We start from the raw sequence: 18,742 nt of genomic DNA on the forward strand, positions 1-18,742 counted from the left end.
AGATCCCTGGTCTATTATCCTGCCTGCTGCTTGATGACCAGGTTCCTGATGGAAGGTTCAACTTCCTCCTTTGTCAAGGGGACTAGCATAGATGGAGCTATCAAAATAAAGTAAATAAAAGGAGGACAAAAAACAAAATCTTGAAACTAAACATGGATTCTTCATGATTGTTAGAAGTTCTGTAAGCTCTACAAAAGGCTCGTTTTGGTCTCAATGCTTTAATTAACTGTAATTTCATTTTCATTTTGTCATGCTGACTGTTCTTGCTTGTGCTCCCTTCACTTCCTTCATTAAGGCAGTACTGTATCTTCACTTTGCCAAAGTAAAAAAAAAAATAAATCCAGATGTATCCATGCTTTCTTCTCTGCACCAGACGGAAGTAAGTACAGGACTTCAGCACAAAGTGAGAGTGGACCTTAAATATAATTGCATGACTGCAAAATGCCCAAGAATGACTTATAGGCAAATGCTCATCATCTTGAATTAGAAAGGCCATTAAGTCAATTTCATTGTCTGAGAATATGGAAACATTAAACATTTAGGATGACTTCACAACAGTTCAGGACACAGTCAGAATTAGACTTAAGTCATGTAAACAGGCGGTTACCTACAAAACCTGAACATTCAGGAAGTTCTAATATGAGTCAGTTAAAATTACCCGTAAACACTTTCACCCTCATCCCTGTAAAATTAGTTCTGAAGTTTAACAACATAAGCTTAAGTTGGTTTTTTCAATATATTTTTACCAGACTTCAAGCATTAGAATAGGCAGACCTCTGCTTCATACTTTTCAAATTTATATACCATTTCAGTAATTTGCTGAGAAAAATATTTGTTTTCAGGCTGCCCTAAACAGGTAGACTTTATTCACGCAGAAAAACAATCCACTTACATAGTACTGTTCACTCAATTCAAATACATACATTACTGTGGAGATAAACAAAGAAAATCTCAGATTATACTCAATTTATAGTGAAGAGCATCTCATTATTTAAGGACAGAAGTCATCAGCTAAGTCATTAGCTTCAGCTCACAAGCAGTCTCCTAACCTACAAGAATGATACAAACCAACTATTTTTTCCCTCTTATTTGCATATCCCTGCTAGTGCTTCCTCTTTATCTCTTTGCATCCATACAGCTGGCTACAGTCTCTTCCTCCCTTCTCTCCCAACTACTCAGTCCCACCACTCTCACATTGGCTCTGGTTTCTATGCTGAAATGGGTCAGTGCTGTATAATTCATCAACACCAGAATCACAATTGAATTAACAGAGTTAAACTGGTATATTGCCACCCCCTGAGGAGAGTGCTAATGTCTTTACTAAGGAAAGACTAACATTTCCCTGATATTTTGGAGCTTAAACATTAAGATTCTTTTCTCATTTGTACAAATGATAACACCAAGACACCTTATTTCAGATGCATCTTCAAATGCCAGATTAGAACTAGTCCTCCACCCCCAACAATGAAAGGAAAACAAACCTCCCAAAAATCAGCACTGTAAGCTGATGCTCACAGTGATGTACTGCTTTGTTTACTTTTTTATTGATGTGAAATGTTCTGTGATTCTTATTGTGATACAGGTTATTTAAATACAAACATTATAAATAACTTTGAAACAGTTAGTCACTGTAACTAAGGCAACGAGTCTCCCACTCAATTTCCAGAAATAGGAGTAAGGAATAGAGGTAAGAACAAAGTAAAAAGTTGGCAGGAGCAAGAAAACAAATCATCAGATACTAGTTTGACCTCAGCATGGCCCAGATGATTAGAGAAAAATATCAGGTAGGGCAAATGAGAAAAAAACTTGCTGACAAAAGATGAGGTGGAGAATATGAAGTATATAACACCAAATACACTTAATTTCAGTAATCTTATTCCACAACCCATTTCAGTGAATGGAACAACCATAGGAATCTGGGAAAATAACAATCCATGTCAAATAGCAGACTGCTAGTTCAGAGTCTCAACAGCTATAGTTTCCTACAGGAATCACCTTTTTCTGTGGGTGCTAAAGAAGTCACTTCTTCATAGAGACATGCCCACTTGCCTCATTTTTCCCCTGATATTTGCCTCCAAATAATGGTCAGAAACCTTTGATGCTATCTACATGAATAGACCTTTATATCCTGACAGAAGGCTGCTGAGTTAACAGGATCCGCCTTAAGGATCTGACTGCAGAATCAAGGCTTGCTTTGTTTCTCCCCCACCTTTTTTTCTTTCTTCTTTTAAAAGGTTTATTTTCTTGACTGAGCAGAACTGCTTGTTCACAAGTCAAAAGTTCCCAAGTTATCATGGGGCAATCTGATCCCCCCAAACGAGCACGTGGTAGAACCAGGTTCTCTCAACACATTCTAATGGAAGGGCTGGTAATTACTGAGTATAACAAGATAAACAGAGTTCAAGTTACTCAGAGTTGTCCATCAGCTAAAGACACTTATCTTCTCAGTACATGTAAGTTCTTTGCCTGGGAAGAAGAGAACTAACAGTAAGACTTTAGGTGTCTTGGTAGGAATTACAATTTCTTAATTTATTTACCTTGCATACAGTTTGAAAAGATCAGACGCAAATTTTAGGAAGAACATATGATGGACAACCGAGCATAAAGAGTTGGTTCTTAACCATTACAAAACTCATGAAAGAAATTGTTGTTTTTTTTAAAAGAAGAGTAACTTTAAAGTAACTTCTATCAAAAAAGTAAAAAATAAAACACACATCTCATTAGTCTACATCTGAACAGAATTTGTAGAGCAATACCACATAATTCCATTCCCATCATATCCCTCCCTCATTGAACAGCAGCAGCTCCTTTTCATCACCACAGGAGACCATTCCTCCTCTTAGTGTAACAAGGAACTAGTTGGGACATTTATTCTTGGCATGAATTCTGAAAGAATGAAGTCTAACTCTGGCAGTAATGAAAATAGCAACCATAGAGGCATTCAGAGCGTTCACTATGACACTGCAAACATTTGTTTAACTGCCAATTGAACAAGATCCATCTCAGCTAAGAGAAAGATATAAATGGGCAATAAAGAAGTCAGTGCTCTCACTGTTCAAGGACTTTGAAGATAAGTGGTCATTCTAATATCCTCATGCAGTTGTTCCTACTCAGATCCTTACCACTCATATCTGACTTCTGGAAATAAATGCACTGCCCCAAGCACAGTACAGCAGTCATACAGGAAAATCCCATGCAAAATCCTTTCAAATGCTCATCATTATTAGCCCTAAGACATCTTCCTATTACACATGTAAGATTCAGAGAAAATGGGGAATGCACAATATTAAAACTACGATGCACTCAAAGAAAATAACAAAGCTTTGCCAAATACAATGACACTGCATCCAGTGAGTTTTTCCAGAAAGTTATACAGCTGCAAAACTAAAGAAAAGAAAAAACAAAAACAAGCCAGTTTTGATTAGTTTCACACCTTTTAACAAAACTCTGCTGAGCTGTAGGCTTATGTGAGCCTAAAAGATGACCTGTAGGCACGTATGCAGGTAAGGCTTGTAACAGAAAAGGAATAAATCCCCGGGCTGTTGGGCAATCCAAATTTCACCAACACACTAAGAAAGCTAAACTGTCAATTACCTCTTAGGTGTAAGAAAGACTAACTCACAACCCCTTAAAGTAAGAATGTATCTGTTTTGGGAAACAGTTAATGTACCCAGAAACTATGACGGCATAACAAAAAAACCCAGAAGACACTTAACCTTTCCCAGTTAGCTTTGCAGAGGTGGGAGTCACAGGAAACCAAGGCACACCACTTTGGATACCCACAAGCAAGTTACTCCTTTTTTTCCCCCACCTCATATCTTCCCTTCTACATGATCCCCCAAAAAGGAAAAAAAAAAAAATTGTGATAAAACATTAGTGACCCTTGACCTAAACTGGACTGACAGTGCAGTTTCTTACAGCAGTGTAACACAGCATTTCAGGAAGAAACAAACTTTTCTAGGCTTCATCTCATTTAGCATTTTTGTAGTTAAAGCAGCATCTCATCTAGAACAACCTGGTATACAAGCACCAATATATGAAGACAATACAAAAGCAAATACATCAATTATAATGTACATTTACCATATTTTTCATCTCTACCTTGAATAGTTTAACATTCAGAATTTGCAGATTTGTTTCCTTTGTTGTTAAACAACAACTGCACAACACTGCACAAAAACCCAAGAGCAACAAGAACAATCTACAGCTTTTAATTTGACATTGAATTATTGCTTTTCTATACCTGAGTTACAGTTTGCTATTGAGCATTACAGGTATCAGCTTTGCCCAATACAGTTCAATTTAGCTTTAAATGCAATTTTTGCAAACATGGCTTATGAGGTTTTTTGATACCTGATATACTTTGAAAGCAAACGTAAGTCACTCCTGAAAGTGCACACACTCAATTATGTCAAAACTTTGAAATATATTCCTGCCTGGTAGGCTGGAAAAGCAATAAAGCTCAGGTAGTAACACAAATTTATAGATAATGTACTGGCTGGCTGGTTGTTAAACCCAAGGAAAGGCCTACTTTTCTCAGTGCGTGGAAAACTTGTATTCTGAAGGTTAAATGTGTCAAATCAGCCTCCACAGACAAACAAATATTTGAGCTTCACAAACACATTAAGCATCTGCAGGATCAAAGTTTTGTTTATCAGGTACTAAGTAAATTAAATCAAGCAAGCGGAACTGGGATTTCACCCTCCCAGCTCAACTGAGAGCCTCAGAGCAGAATTTCTCACCTCGTTATAACTTCCCCAGCACTGCTTTTATACCAGCTTGCAGTAACTTGAAAAACTAAGCAAGTGCAAGAAAACACTAAGCTTCTTGTATGGCATAAGTCTGTCTGTCCCCAGCATAATTCTGACATTTAACACAGAGCCCTTCTACATTATCAAAGAATAACATCAACAGGTTTATGTTGTATTTGGAAAAATAATCCTGAGAATTACATTTAAGTAATACTTTATTTAGTAAAATTTTTGTTTCAGAAAGTTATTAATCTGATAGTTGAAGAAAGAAACTAGCAAATCACTTCTCTTCTTCATACCAGCTGAACAGTAAAACAACAGAGCAGCCTTTGCACCTCCCTGTGAAGCACAGCCACCACTGAAGGCAGAGTCACTATAAAGACTACAAATACACGACTTACTTTATTCTAACCAAACACACCACTGTGGAGCAAAGCATGTGGTTGAAGCAAACAAGAAGCATGTTTCATGAACTACTGAAGAGGAACAGCTCTACTCCCATACAGCACCACGGGCTGGTTTTCACAAAGAGCAGGTGGTGCCACACTCTCAGCGCAGCATCCTGTCCTCAAGTCAAGACATCCTGCAGCACACTGAACACTGGCCTGCAGGAATGCTCTGTACCTACCAGAGCTGAGGGATTCCATGTTAACATGATTCCTCATGACTTTTTGGCATTCTTACGCAGTTATAACAGAATTCAGTTTGAAATAACTGATTTGTCAAGCAACTGACACTTTAGCAACAGAAATGCAGCTGCTGCTAAAAATCACTCCCTCTACAAAAGATTGTCCAAAACGAGCATTCCCTTCCTTCCCTCCTTCCCTTCCCTGCCTAGCACCCCCTCCTTTATGCAAAAGAATACTTCATTTCCCAGTGTATCAATTCACCTTTACGAATCTGTGAAGCCTCTAAAAAATCCACGTTGTACTTCTTTGTACTTCTTCTGGATTAAAACTTGCATTATGACAGAAGCTGAAAGCCTCACATGCATGACTCTGTCAAACCAATGGTCCCACACAGTCCAATATTTCACCTCAACACCTGTCAACAGCAAGATCCTTCCCAGCAGAGAAGTTCTGAAATACAGTACTTTCATGTTAACATATTAATAACGGGGGTTTTGCTAACTATTTCACAATGATTACTTGCAAGAGGGTTTATTTAATAGAAGAGATGAACAAGTGCTTATTTTGGTGGGAAGTCTCCCATAGAAGAACAGCAACAAATCCTGAAAGGAAATCTAACTCAAGGGACACTAAGTGTATTTCAGATCCACAACTGTTGCTGATTCATAGATCAGGTTCTGACACAACATGAGACTTCACAAAGTTCACATACAGCACAGCAGCAGGACATAGGAGATCCCAGCCCCACATCACCAAATGCTCCTTAGAACAAAATCCCGAGGGATCATGCAACCTAAGTGTGAAAACATGTAACTAATGAAAGGACTCGCAGGTAAGGATGGGCTGATACTGATCAGCATAACAAACAGACACAGGATACCAGCTGCCTAACCACCCAAGTTTCTACAGGCCTTTTTTTTTTTTTTTTTTTTTTTTTTTTTTAAGGGGGTGGGGTCTTCAAGTGTTACAGTTCGTTATCTTTAAGGAAGAGTAACAAGGAGACCCACTGCAGGATGTATGAGTTTTTCACAGGGGATTTGACCTCACACACATGAAAACACGAGAGAACACCATTCCTAAGAAACATCTTTTCATAGGCGGCAAACTGGCAGCGCAGACCCTCCCACCTTTGTATCCTGATACCGCACAGGAGACAATAGGTAGGACAGGGGAGACACCAGGAAAGGACAGAGCAGCCAAGACAAGTATATTTCACCCGCTGGGATGGAAACCGAAGAGCCTGGCAGACAAAGAAGGGTGTGATGCGACGAGAGCAACAACCCACTGAAGGCATGAAGAGCCTCCTTGGCTCTCAGGAGGGGAGCGCGGGCTCGGGGAAGGTCTGTCAAGACCGCGGGAGGCGAAAGACACGGCGGCCAAACAAAAGGTTTTAAAGGCCTGGAAGGGAAAGGTGCAGGGACGGGCAGGCGGCTCCGGGCACGTGAAACTGCGCAGGGCCGGGGCCGGGTGCGGGTCCGGGGGAGCGGCGCCAGCCCCAGCCCCAGCTCCCGCTCCGGGCACCCGCCTCCCGCCGGCAGCTCCGGCTCCATCCCCTCACACCGGCCGGTCCCTCGGGCCCGGGCACCGCGCCCAGAGACCCTGCCCTGCCCTTCCCTTCCCAAACCAGGCGCGGCGCGGGGCTGGCCCGGGGGAGCCATCAGACCCACCCTCAGCACCCCTGTGGGCCGGGGGCTGGGCAGGGACCCGCCGGCGAGGGGCGGCGAGGGGCGGGCGGGCGGCCGCGGCCACCTGTCGGGCCCGGTACCTGCGGGGACACACATGGCGCCTCCCGCCCAGCGCGGACCCCGCCGGCGGCAGCAGCCATGCTGCCTCCCGCCGCCCGCCGCCTGTCACCCGCGCCCGCACGGCACCCCGCGGCGGCGGAGGGCGCGCCCGGCCGCACCGGGAGGGGAGGGGAAGGGCCGGGAAGCTCGGGAATCCCCACCTGCTCGCGGAGTTTCAGGAACACCATGGCGAGCGCGCGCCGCCGCCTCCGCCCGCCGCCAACGACTCCCGGCTCCGCGCGCCGCGCGGCCACGCCCCCCCACCGCCACCGCCCGCGCGCCGCCCGCGCCCCGGCCACGCCCCCCGCGCCTCGGCCACGCCCCCGCGCTCCTGGTCACGCCCCCCGCGCCCGCCGCCGCCACCCCGCGCCGGGGCCGCGCGCCCTGCCCCTCTGGGGGCGGGGCCTCATCGCGCCCGCCCCGCCGCTCGCGCTCCCGAGCCTCTTCCTGAATGAACCCGCCCGCGCGCACCACAAAGGTTCTCGCTGATTGGCCCTCGAGAGGCGGGGCAGAGTAAGGGCGATGCTGATTGGCCCTCGTGAGGCGGGGCAGAGTAAGGGCGGTGCTGGTTGGCGGGTCGGGCGCGGCGGGCCCGGCACGGGGCGATAACGTGCGATGGGCACGTGGGAGCGGAGCGGGCCCGGCCCTCGGGAATCCCCAGGCCTGAACTCGGAGCGAAAAGCCCCGGGACCGGCGTTACCGGGACAGCGGCTTGGCCCGAGGCGGGATTCACCAAAGGCAGCTCTGAGCTCCCGATCCCAGGGGAAGGGTACGGGAAGGAGCGAGGGAGAGCTGCAGGGGCGTCGTGCTGGGGAATGGCAGCAGGCCGCATAAACACACAGAGGAACGCTCTGACAAAATGCCAGACGGAGCAGATGTGTACAAATAGAATACAGAAGACAGTTAATTCGAAAAAGAGAAAGATGGTTTTGCAATGCATTTATTCAGTGTTCACCTCTTTTGGCAGGGGACCAGCGGAGATGTCATCTGCAGTGCTCTGATACTGTATTTTGACACATGATTTACAGGCTTAGTATATGCTGTACATCAAATACAAAGTGACATATCAGAATAGGAAGGACATAGGTGGGACTTGAAAAACCTCTTGTGAAAGGAACCAGAAGTGACGTCTGTAACCCTGAAATTAGACTGTACTGCTCCTCCATAAAGTAACGCTGCAGCCAGCCAGCCCAGCATGTAGCTATGATTGGGAGGAGTTATTTTCTCCTGAATATTGATTTCCTCTCCTAAAAAATAGCAGACTGCAGAGACTGAGGCTTTTTGGAATTGCATACTGCTACAGACAATGCTGATATGAATGTTTCAAGTATCTTGATTTTCTTGTAGCTTCAAAATAAACTGTGACTTCTCTTTAATGCTCCACTTACAGTTAAATTTACTTAGACTTTAGTATTAACATAAGCAAAATGAAATTTTAATGAAGCAAAGAGAGTTGTGTGTGAACCCTTGTTTTTGTGGTTTTGCTCTTGCTCAGGTGCTTGTTACTGATTCCAGCAGGAGCCTGGCACATGGACATGTTCTTTTGGAGAATGGCAACATGAGAACAGAAGGATTTTCCATAGATACTAGCTGAGGCAGATATTTTAGCTTTGAATACCAGTGATCTGATGGGGTGTGTTTGTTTGGGTTGTTTTATTTTAATCAGTTAAGAATTGTAGTCTGATTTTACCAGGCAAAAGGGAAAAAATCAACATTGCCACACTTTCTAAATGAATTTTTTTGACATCTGGATATGTCCAGAAATGCTTCTGATGATATGTAAATGTTTTAATTTCAAATACCCCTCTAATTTATTATTTGTGTACCTGTGGGGGTTTTTTTATGTTGTTGTTTTTTGTTTGTGAATAGAAGTACTTCATAAATTGCAAATATGAAGCAGGTAGATTTTTACACTATGCAAAACAGTTGAGGACCTCGATAACAATGTGGTACAGAGACCAATGCTTGTGGAAATTAGAGATAATTTTATCAGTGGAGTCAGTGAAGGAGAAAATGACATCAGGAAGCATTGCCTTTGTCTGTCCCCAAATTAGACTGCTCCTTTTCAAAGTGAAAAGAATGTCTGGGAGCTGATAAAGGTCTTTTGCCTCCTGTGAGGCTTATCACTTTATGGAGTTACTGAGAAAAACATCTACTTTCAGCTTGCCTGCTATTTTGACCAATTTATGTAGACAGTTTATCCTACATGAAAATGTCTCACCTGTCTCAGGAGCACCTTGTGCAGCTTGGAGCCAAGTTCTGTTTCAGTGGGGGAAGGCAAATCTTTATGTTATTGGTTTTCCAGCTCCTTGCTGCAGCACTCAGGATGCAGCCAGGGACAGGCCTGTTGGCTGTACCATCTGCATTCATATGTGTCATCAACCACAGATCTCTGACCACTGAACATATGAAATAATATAGCATGAAAAAGTTTAAGTGGAAAAATGGAGAAGTAAAAATATGGATCTTGGAGATACCTGTCTGTTTCAATTTAAGCGCAAGAGGTTGTTGAGATGGTTTGCATACATGAAGGTGGATAACAGAGAAATGGGGGATTTTCTGAGTGTTGTTTCCCTGATCCCAATCAGTTGCATGTGGATATTGTTACTCAAGTCACAATATAAATTACTGCCTTATTCTGCGAGAATCAGCCCAAATGGTCATTAGAACTGAAAGAAAAAATGAGAATACCAGCAGCAGTATTATTGCCTGATCTGCTAGTGTCCCACAAAATACAGTATTTGACTGCAGAGTGATAGCAATGGGACAGAAATGAAACCTCAGGAGTTAGATGTAACACTGCTGCAAGGAAATGAGCGCTTTTAAATGTTTTTGTTAAAGGATAAGTAACTGCCCAAGTGTCCCTTAGGAACATGCACATATTTCATACAAGTCTGGGTATTGACATACAAACATACTGAGAGCCACAGCATTTCTCATAGTGTTCAGAAGATACATCTGCAGAAGTTAGAAAATGCCATAACACTTTTTAATTGGACAATTGGTAAATTATTAGCAGCCCGGCTCTCCTGAGGGCACACTTTCAGCAGAGAGCCATGGGCTTTAACTGCACAGCTCCCATTAGTGTTAATATTAAATCTTCATGCTGTAACTTATCCCACAGCACGTAACACTACCCAGTGTTTTAAAGATAGGACCGTATGTGCTGCACTGAAATACATAACGGGATCGAATTGAAGAGACCATAGAAACCTCATACTGGAGATATTTTCTGAACCCATCTGAAATGTCTTCCTAATTTATTTACTTTGCCAGGAGTGCCCATATGCTTGGCTCTTTCTGGCTGAGGGCTTCAACCCCAGTGAAGTAGGTGTTCATTCTTTTTTCATTGTTCGACATGGGTAAACAGGCACAGAGGTCAACAGGCTCACACAAGGTCATGGCATGAGTCACTGCTGTGGCTAGGAATAGAATCCAGGAGTCCTCATTGCCACTGCTCTCCTCCAAACACTGCCCTGTACTCCTAAATTAAAGCAGAGCTAATTTTATTTTTGTGCAGAATACAAGGCGTCTGAAATCAATATAAATGTTATAGTTTCCAGCAGAGGGATGCATTTCTCTTTATGGCCCTGAATCAGCACTACTGGGGAGCTAGATGGAAACCACACTCATTTTATAATGGTATGCTGGGAGCATCATCATAAAGATTTTTACACATTCTGTGACACATTTTATCTATCAAAATCTGAAACAGTCAAGGTTTTGTAGTTCTGTCCCGGAGATTACATTTTGAATTGTGGGCTGTTCATAGTTACTGATTGTAGTGGAAACATATTAAGTATCATAATGTCTTCATCAATCAAATGTCATCGATTGGCATTTCTAAAGCACCCTTATGCTTATGGTGGCTCATTAGACCAATTTTGTTCCTGTCTGGTGCAGACAGGAGGAGAGAGAACTCCTGTGCCCTCCTCATTCAAAGAACAAATTTAATATCCAGAGGAGGGTAGAGCAAATATGAGTGTCCTTTGAGCAGTCAGCAATGGACAAGGGCCAGCAAAACAGCTCTAAGTTCTATCAGTCCTGTATTCTAATGAAAATTCAAGTAGAAGTGAGAGAAAACAGAAGATTAAGAATGTATAGAATGAGGCACCAATGGCAAGAAATTATATCACTCACATTTTGGGAAAGTGTTGCAGGAAGTTTGCAAGATGTTTGGTGTGTCCTTATGCTGTCTACTTTACAGTATTACTGGTAAAAAACATACAGTAATACTTGTAAAAAAGGGGATACAAAGGAGGCTTTTACAAAGGTAGCAATTTTATCTGGAATCACATATTGGAAATCTTGTTCACATTTCTTCCAGTCTGAATAACATGCAATTTTTTTCCACCATAAATTAAATTTCTATTCTTCAGCAGGATAAAGTCTCAAAGAGACATAAGAAAGGTACAAGGGACCCTGGTATCTAGGCTGACACAGAGGAGAATTTTATCTGAAAACTTCTTATGATTTCTTTTTTTAATGTCTCCAAACTGTCCAAGCATAGTGAAAAGAAGTTGTATGCTTTTGGGGATGAGATCTTAAAATCTATTAGTTCTGAGTAGCTGTGAAGCCAAAATGAATATAATAAACATTAAAGAAATAAATAGTATCTTTAAAATTACCTGAGACGTGGAAAGAGAAAGATAAACATAATTAGCATTATTTCTGTTACTAGCCCATTCTAAAATGACTCCTTCTTCAAACACAGTGAATATCAGCACTCTCATACATTCTCACATCAATACATCAATCTACTTTGAATTAGTGTTTACAGACTAGAATATTTTTGACAGAGTTCTTTATATAAACAAAATAGAATGTTTTACTTTTATTTATTCAACAAAATACTCTGCTTTGTTTATATAAATAACCAAATGCCTCAAAAAGTTTTGTTTTGTTTTTCAGGTTCATTGTACATCAGAGTGGACAGTATTGACTAACTGGAAACTCCAGTGGGATGTGATTTTGCAAATTATTTTTTCTGGCCTGGCCAGTTCTTCAAAGACTAACACCCAACATGAAGCACCTAAGCCCAATGAGAGGGAATGAGTTTGGTCAGTCACCTTGGCTGGCTGAAAGCTTTATGCACCATAGAAGTCTTGTTGGGAGGTTTCACCTGCCACACAGGGATATTTTGTTGAAATGCATTTCACCAGTTCTGTGGCAAAGTATTAAGGGGAAGTAGTGAAAGAATTAAAATGGAAATGCTGATTTTCATGCGAGAAGCAAAATAGAAGATCTGATTTCTGAATGAGAAATTTTTGGGCATCTAAACCCCTTACTTTCTGATAGTGGCTGATATAATTCTAATATTGAAACCAGCTGCCTGTTTAGAGAAGCGGATTTCTGCATACATACATTTCCTCTCCTGATGAGACGAAGATCCCTTATTGACTATATCCTCTGGTTTTTGCTTCCAAACTGGTTTGGTTTCAATTCTGGGAAAGTGATTCCAGTGAACAGTCTATGTATTTGGCTATAAAGCACTGAAGTGGTCACCAAGGTGGGGGTAGGGAAACAAGGGAAAAGACATTTTCTCCACTAGCCAAATTTCAGTGGAAATGAGACTTCTGAAAATTAGCTACATTACACAATGTAAGCTCAGAAAGGAGGACAAGTTTGGATTCTGCTTTCACAAGTTCCCCTTTCACACCCAATACTCTGGGAGTAGGTGCCATTAAAAAGGGAACAGTGTGTATAAAGAAAAGTGAAGATGAAGAAAAGCTTGTTTTTTCAATACCACAGTTGCTGCAGTAATGGTCAACTTTTTCAGCTCTCATTCCCCTCAGGATAGCTATATAAACCAAAATTCTGTAGCTGTACACACATATTCTACCTAGTAATAATGTATTGCCTGATGCCATCTTATGTAAATGGCTATTACACATCCAAATGTAGCATTGCCACATGTTGAGAGCATCCAACTAAACTTTTAAGTTCATAAAATATGCTTGCATGCTCCTTAATTGCTACAGCAGAGAGCATTTCACTGTCCAAACACAGTGGAAGGATAATCGCTACGCAGCCATTGTGGAAATAAGATTCTGTCATAAAGAATATCCCTCCTTAAAGCTGATTTTTTTCTTGGAAGTACGATTTCTTTTAATACTTTGATGATGTGTGTGAGCCTACAGCCACCACAGATACGTATGTAAACTCTTCTCAGAAAAATACTTTCATCATCTAAAGGAATAAACTGCTTGAGGCAGAAGACAGGAATCTCTGGGAAGTACACTACTGTGATGAATACATTTGTCAACCGAGTGCCACAGTGATGAATTTCAGGAAAGATGAAAAGGTTTTTCATGACAGCAAGAAATTTGTAACTCAAAGAAGAGAAAATGAAGCAAACAGTTTGCATTTATCTTTGCATCTTAATGGACAACTTTATTCCTGTTTTCACGATGTTGTCTTCATTCTCATGCTAAAGGATTTCCATTTGTATAAAATATTAAAACAAAATGGAGTCGTACAGGTACGTGTTAGTAGTGTTGTCAGTCGCAGCAGTTGGAGAACCTAATATATGGATATTTTAGGCTGAGAATTTTCATTAGTACTGATTTTGGAGCTGCTTTGGTCCTGACAGTTGATATGCACAGAGAAAATGCATTAAAATACCTCCAACTTTATTACTAATTGGGATTTGATAACTTGCTCCTCCTGCCCTCCCCTAGAACATATGCCACAACAAATTAAATCAGAAAGACGTTTCAGTTCTGTGATAGCTGGGTCTGCCAATATGGCACTGGAATCAGTGGGGTGTTTTTTCCCTTTAGTAGGTGCAGAGATTGAGCCCTGAGCTCCATCAAGCTGCATATGGTGTGTTTTCTGCTCAGAATCTGTCCTGGTGATCTGCTCTCCCTCCTTACCTGACACAACCTGAGTTTCTTAACTTGTAGGGCATGCTAATAACCTGTGTTTTCATTTTCTAAATAGCAAAGTATGATACTTTGCTTGGAAAACTGGAGAGAATAACCTCCACATCAGCCAGCAATGGGGTGAAGGTAATTAAAGCTCTTTTATTGAAGACATTAACACCAAATATTCCCTAAAGTACTGGCTGTAGAGTACTACATTGCCATAAGGTGAATTTGCTAAATTTAAATTTACATACACTGAAATAGCATAATTTAACAGAAATACTGGAAAAGTTCCATGTAACATATTTGGCAATGGTTCTGTACAGGAGACTGGTCTGTGCAACACAGTGTTGAATTAGGGAAAGATTTTGCATTTGCCCACATGCCCATTAGTAAGTGAACTGGAATGTGAGCATGTATTGAATGTTCTGCACACACTGTGTAGTTATGATTCTAAACTGCAGGTTTTCCAATTCTATAAAATAATCTGAAAATTATTTTTTATGTTTCTGAGAATTATGTCCTGCAGTCATACTGTGGAATCGTGTTACCATCACAGTCAGTTTTAAGTTGAGCACCATCTGAAATACGGATCGAGGACAAGAATCGCTGTTAGACCTGCCATGGATCCAAGGATAAGTAGCATCCTCCCTGCACTATAGCTCAGACACATCCACCCACACATAACTGTATGTTATACCCATATAAATATATATATTTCCTTACTGCTGTCATTTAGAGCAGGCATTTGGCTGAATGCCGAAGTTTTGGTTTTATTGGTGTTATTACTATTTGCATTACTATTCCAGATAAGACTTCCTGCGGTTCATTTCTTTCACAACTTTCTGTAAGCATCAAAGGAACACCCTTTCAGCTGCAAAGACGTCATTTTTGGTAGAAAAAAATGGAGTTTCTGTCGCAGAGATCATGCCCTGCAAGCCTGAGGCCGGTGGCGGTGGTGCAGGATGCAGGGATGAGGCGGCAGCAGTGGCTGTGTCAGCTCCCGGGTAACCTGACCCGTGTCTGGCACTCGCAGAGTGATGACGGGCTGGGGCCGTGGCCGGATCAGTTTTCAGTGGATTCCCTGCCACGAGCAGGGCTGCACGACTGCCGACAGCCGTGGCAAAGAGGCAGGAGTGCCTGCATGGGGGCCGAGGAGGCATCTGAGGGTCCCTCCTGCTGGGGGTTTGGATGGAAAAGGTTGTGGCTACACCAATGCCCAGCCAAAGGTCAGAGCTGCTGACCTCAGGTGGATCTCAGGGGTCTGAGACATTTTTGTTGGAGGTAAACCAGTGAAGTTGAGGTGAATGAATCTGGCTATACTTTTAACACTTCCAGAAAATAGTGTGTCCATCAGACCACCATAGCACAAAAAGAGTCCTGAATCCACATCTGGCAGCTTTTTGGAGAGAAAAGGAAGCCAGCTTGCTGGAGCCGGCATTGTACCTTCCCCAACCACCCAGAACTGCCAGTGCCAGCCTTGCACTGCATGTAGTGAGAGCAATGGATCAGCTCCACTGCATGATTGTATCTGGTGTTAGACATTATTAATGGGTTCACTTGTGGAGACTGGCAAGAATTGTCTTTGTGCCAAACAAATGCAAATAAAATGTAGCTCAAAAATCCTTTTAGTGTCTGATATCTTTGCTTCTCCCCTTTGGAAAAATACAGCACTTCTTCACCTCACACCTGGAACAGACATTTACATCTCTGGGGCTGAGGTCACTGCATCACTGCCCTCCCACCATGGGAACCTAGTGATTCCCTCTGCACTGATGTGGCCAGATCCTGCATAAAACAGGCTGTGACTGCTTAGCCCATTGTTCACAGGTAATGTAATGACTCACAATGCAAAACAGAAGCACTGTGCAAGGCAAAGTGGTTTTGGCTGGGAGTCATGTATTCATACACCTGAAATCAGTGTTTGTTTTCTTGTAGCAGTCTTTTGGACAGGCCTGCATGAGGCCAAGCTGTGTGAGGACACACTGGAGGGGAGGGAAGAAGAAAGTTGGCACTCAGATTATGGTAGTAAAAACCTGCATATCTCAATGTGAGATATAGATCTGTGTGTATGTATTGGCAGGTCTGCATGTGCTGAACTGCAGATTTTCACCCAATGTAAATCTTGTGATTTGTCTCAGACCATCAGCAGTGCTGAGCTGGAACCATCTCCTGATAGTCCATTTTCCAGCTCTGTCGAAACACTTTAACTGCATAATAAATAATGCATATGGGCATTCTTTGATCACCCATAAACCCAAGAGGAGATATACATAATCTGAAATTTTACTGGTTCATGGGAGGTTTTGATCTTCAGAGGATTTGCCAAATTAAATCAGCAGAGTGCAGGGGAAAAGTATTTCCTGATGATAACTTACTTGGCAGGCTCTGGAGCAGGCTGTGACCCAAAATGGTGTGTGTGGCACACCACCAGGTTAGTGGCCTGGGAGCTCTCCCGCCAGCAGTGTGTGCCTGCAGGTGCCTGCAGCTCAGGGACCTCACTGCTCACCCGGAGCTGGCAGCAAGGAATCGTGGGCAGCCCTAGGCAGCACATCCCACCACAGCAGCCTGGTAAGTTTTGATTAACTTATCAGATTCAGTTTTCTGATACATGTCAGACATGCTGGGTAGATAAAGAGCCACCAAGAAAAGGCTGGTTGTATTTTCTGAGCAGAATGTAAACTTTGGTTTGTGATTGTATCACTCAGTCCCTCTGAAAAGTCTACGAAGATGTGCATTCAGTATCTCGTGTACCCTAAAGGTTAAGACTGCAGCAAGAATTAAAATAAATACAACCTTTCTCATTTTTAAAGACCTTATAACTTCTGCCAGCCCAACTCAGGATATCTGAATGCTTGGGGCTGGCACTACCATTTCCATTATCACACAATCCCTTTTCCAGCTCCCTTGACCCAGCTTGGTGCTTTTCCATGTCAGGAAACATCAGGGTGGATAAAGTGAGCTAATAGGATGCCCCTCACTCTTTCCTGTTCCCCAGCAGAGTTTTGCAGTGAGGCTGTGGTTTCACAGGAGCTGCTGCAAGCAGCTGGGGATGTGAGCATCCCTGGATGCACTGCCAAGAACCTGTTTCTGCCACCTCGGCAGCCAGGCTGAAAAATATATATTTTTTTTTTTTTTTCTGAATGATCTTTAACTAAGACCTGTCCACTAAGCCAGCTCATTGCAGTCACAGAAATAATCCTGCTAAGTGTGGTCAAGGATGGCACGGGGTTGGGAGAGAGAGGTGGGAGTTATGGGACTGCTTCCAGTGGCTGCTGCCAAATGCATGTGTGAAAGCACATCCTGTTAGCAAGGCTGGGATGTCTCTGGGCATTCACAGCTTGACCTAGAGCCCTTTGTTCCTTGTAAAATGTGATTTCTAATGACTATCATAGATAGAAACTGTAATTTTTTTCCTGCTGAAACCATGTAAAGAAGCTGCGGGATAGGTAGTGACTGTTCCCATGAAAGCAGACACTTCTGTGCAGGACACAACAGATTTTCTTCAAAATGTACAGGAAAGTGATATAAATCATTTCATCAATTCCATATGTATCTGGTTCCTCATTTGTGATCCATTGCTATCCTGTTTTTGTTCAACTCATTGATTCAAAATATCAGGCTTAAGAAAACTCTAGAGAGTAAACAGGGAAATCCTCACTGTCCCTTTTGTAATATAAACCTAGATTTTCTTTCCTTTCTTCTAAAAGGAAAAAAATTAAAAGAGATGTAAATACTTATATCAGTTTAATTTAAAAATAACAGAACTATTCTATTTGCATTCCCACTGACATATTTAGTGCCGTTTTAAAATACCCTTATTAAATCTAATCATCCTTCCCAAAATATATTTGCATTTAACAGTGTTTTACAGCACCCCACAGCTTACTTTCTGTGATATATCAAAAGAAATATGTGATGCTTTCTTTCCTGTTTCCCACAGTGATCTATGGAAGAAAATGGAGAAAGCAATTTTCTTCTCTGTGTCCCAAAGACAGTTTAAGGGCACCTGTGGTCTTTTTTGTGATTATATTTAACATTTACACTCAGTGTTTTAATCCCCTTTGGGTTAAGAAAATACACTAACCCATTAATTTGAAAACATAATATTCAAATCATTTAATTGCATGGTCAAGGTATGGGAAGGGGTAAGTTAACTTGGGATGGTAAGAGACACCGAACTATCTAAAAGACTACTGGCTCCCCATTACTATCGTATCTCTCTTCATTTGCAGCAAAATCTCGATGGGAGTGATTTTGGCTTAGTAGCCACTAAGCCCCAAGATGTCAGGCCAGATCCCTGAAATTCTTTGGTAATTGAATGGCAGGAACCTGGTGTTGGAGATCTTTCTCCAGAAAGAAGTGACAGCTGTCCTCCAGAATGAGAATCTGGATTCCTACTGTGAAAGCAAAAGTCAGCACTGGATTAGCTTCTGTCCTTGTAAAATGCCAGTAGGTTGTGAGTGTCCCTACCTGGGCAGGAGAGCTGGCAGCCATCAGGTCTCACAGGTTGCGCACAGCTGCAGGTACACATACTGTAACATGAGCAGAAATATAATTTTTCGTTATTTCACTATTCCTTATTGCATAATACACATATTTTTATGATGTTAAATCTGCATAGCCCATATATAAGGATATATAATGCATATATAAAAATACTCATATAGGTTAAAAAAATGTTATATTTATCTAACAACCGAAATGGCTTC

At 42.2% G+C, this 18,742-nt stretch overlaps 1 protein-coding gene across 2 annotated transcripts in view; it reads right to left on the bottom strand.

Moving 5' to 3' along the window:
• ANKRD28 (ankyrin repeat domain 28) overlaps positions 1–18,523 on the bottom strand; it is a 129,490-nt gene extending 110,967 nt beyond the window's left edge. The window contains exon 1 of one of the 2 annotated variants that reach the window (XM_083877106.1): positions 18,504–18,523. Coding sequence is in view for 1 of the 2 variants with exons in the window: in XM_083877105.1 (XP_083733231.1) it covers positions 7,326–7,352 (27 nt within the window). In the remaining variant the exon portion in view is untranslated. Of the gene's footprint in view, positions 1–7,325; positions 7,394–18,503 lie in introns of those variants that run through there. The other variant, XM_083877105.1, reaches the window with a different exon arrangement.
• Positions 18,524–18,742: the final 219 nt, after the last annotated feature.

This window comes from Zosterops lateralis (assembly GCF_965231275.1).
Source record: "Zosterops lateralis genome assembly, chromosome: 1".
Lineage (NCBI taxonomy): Eukaryota > Metazoa > Chordata > Aves > Passeriformes > Zosteropidae > Zosterops > Zosterops lateralis.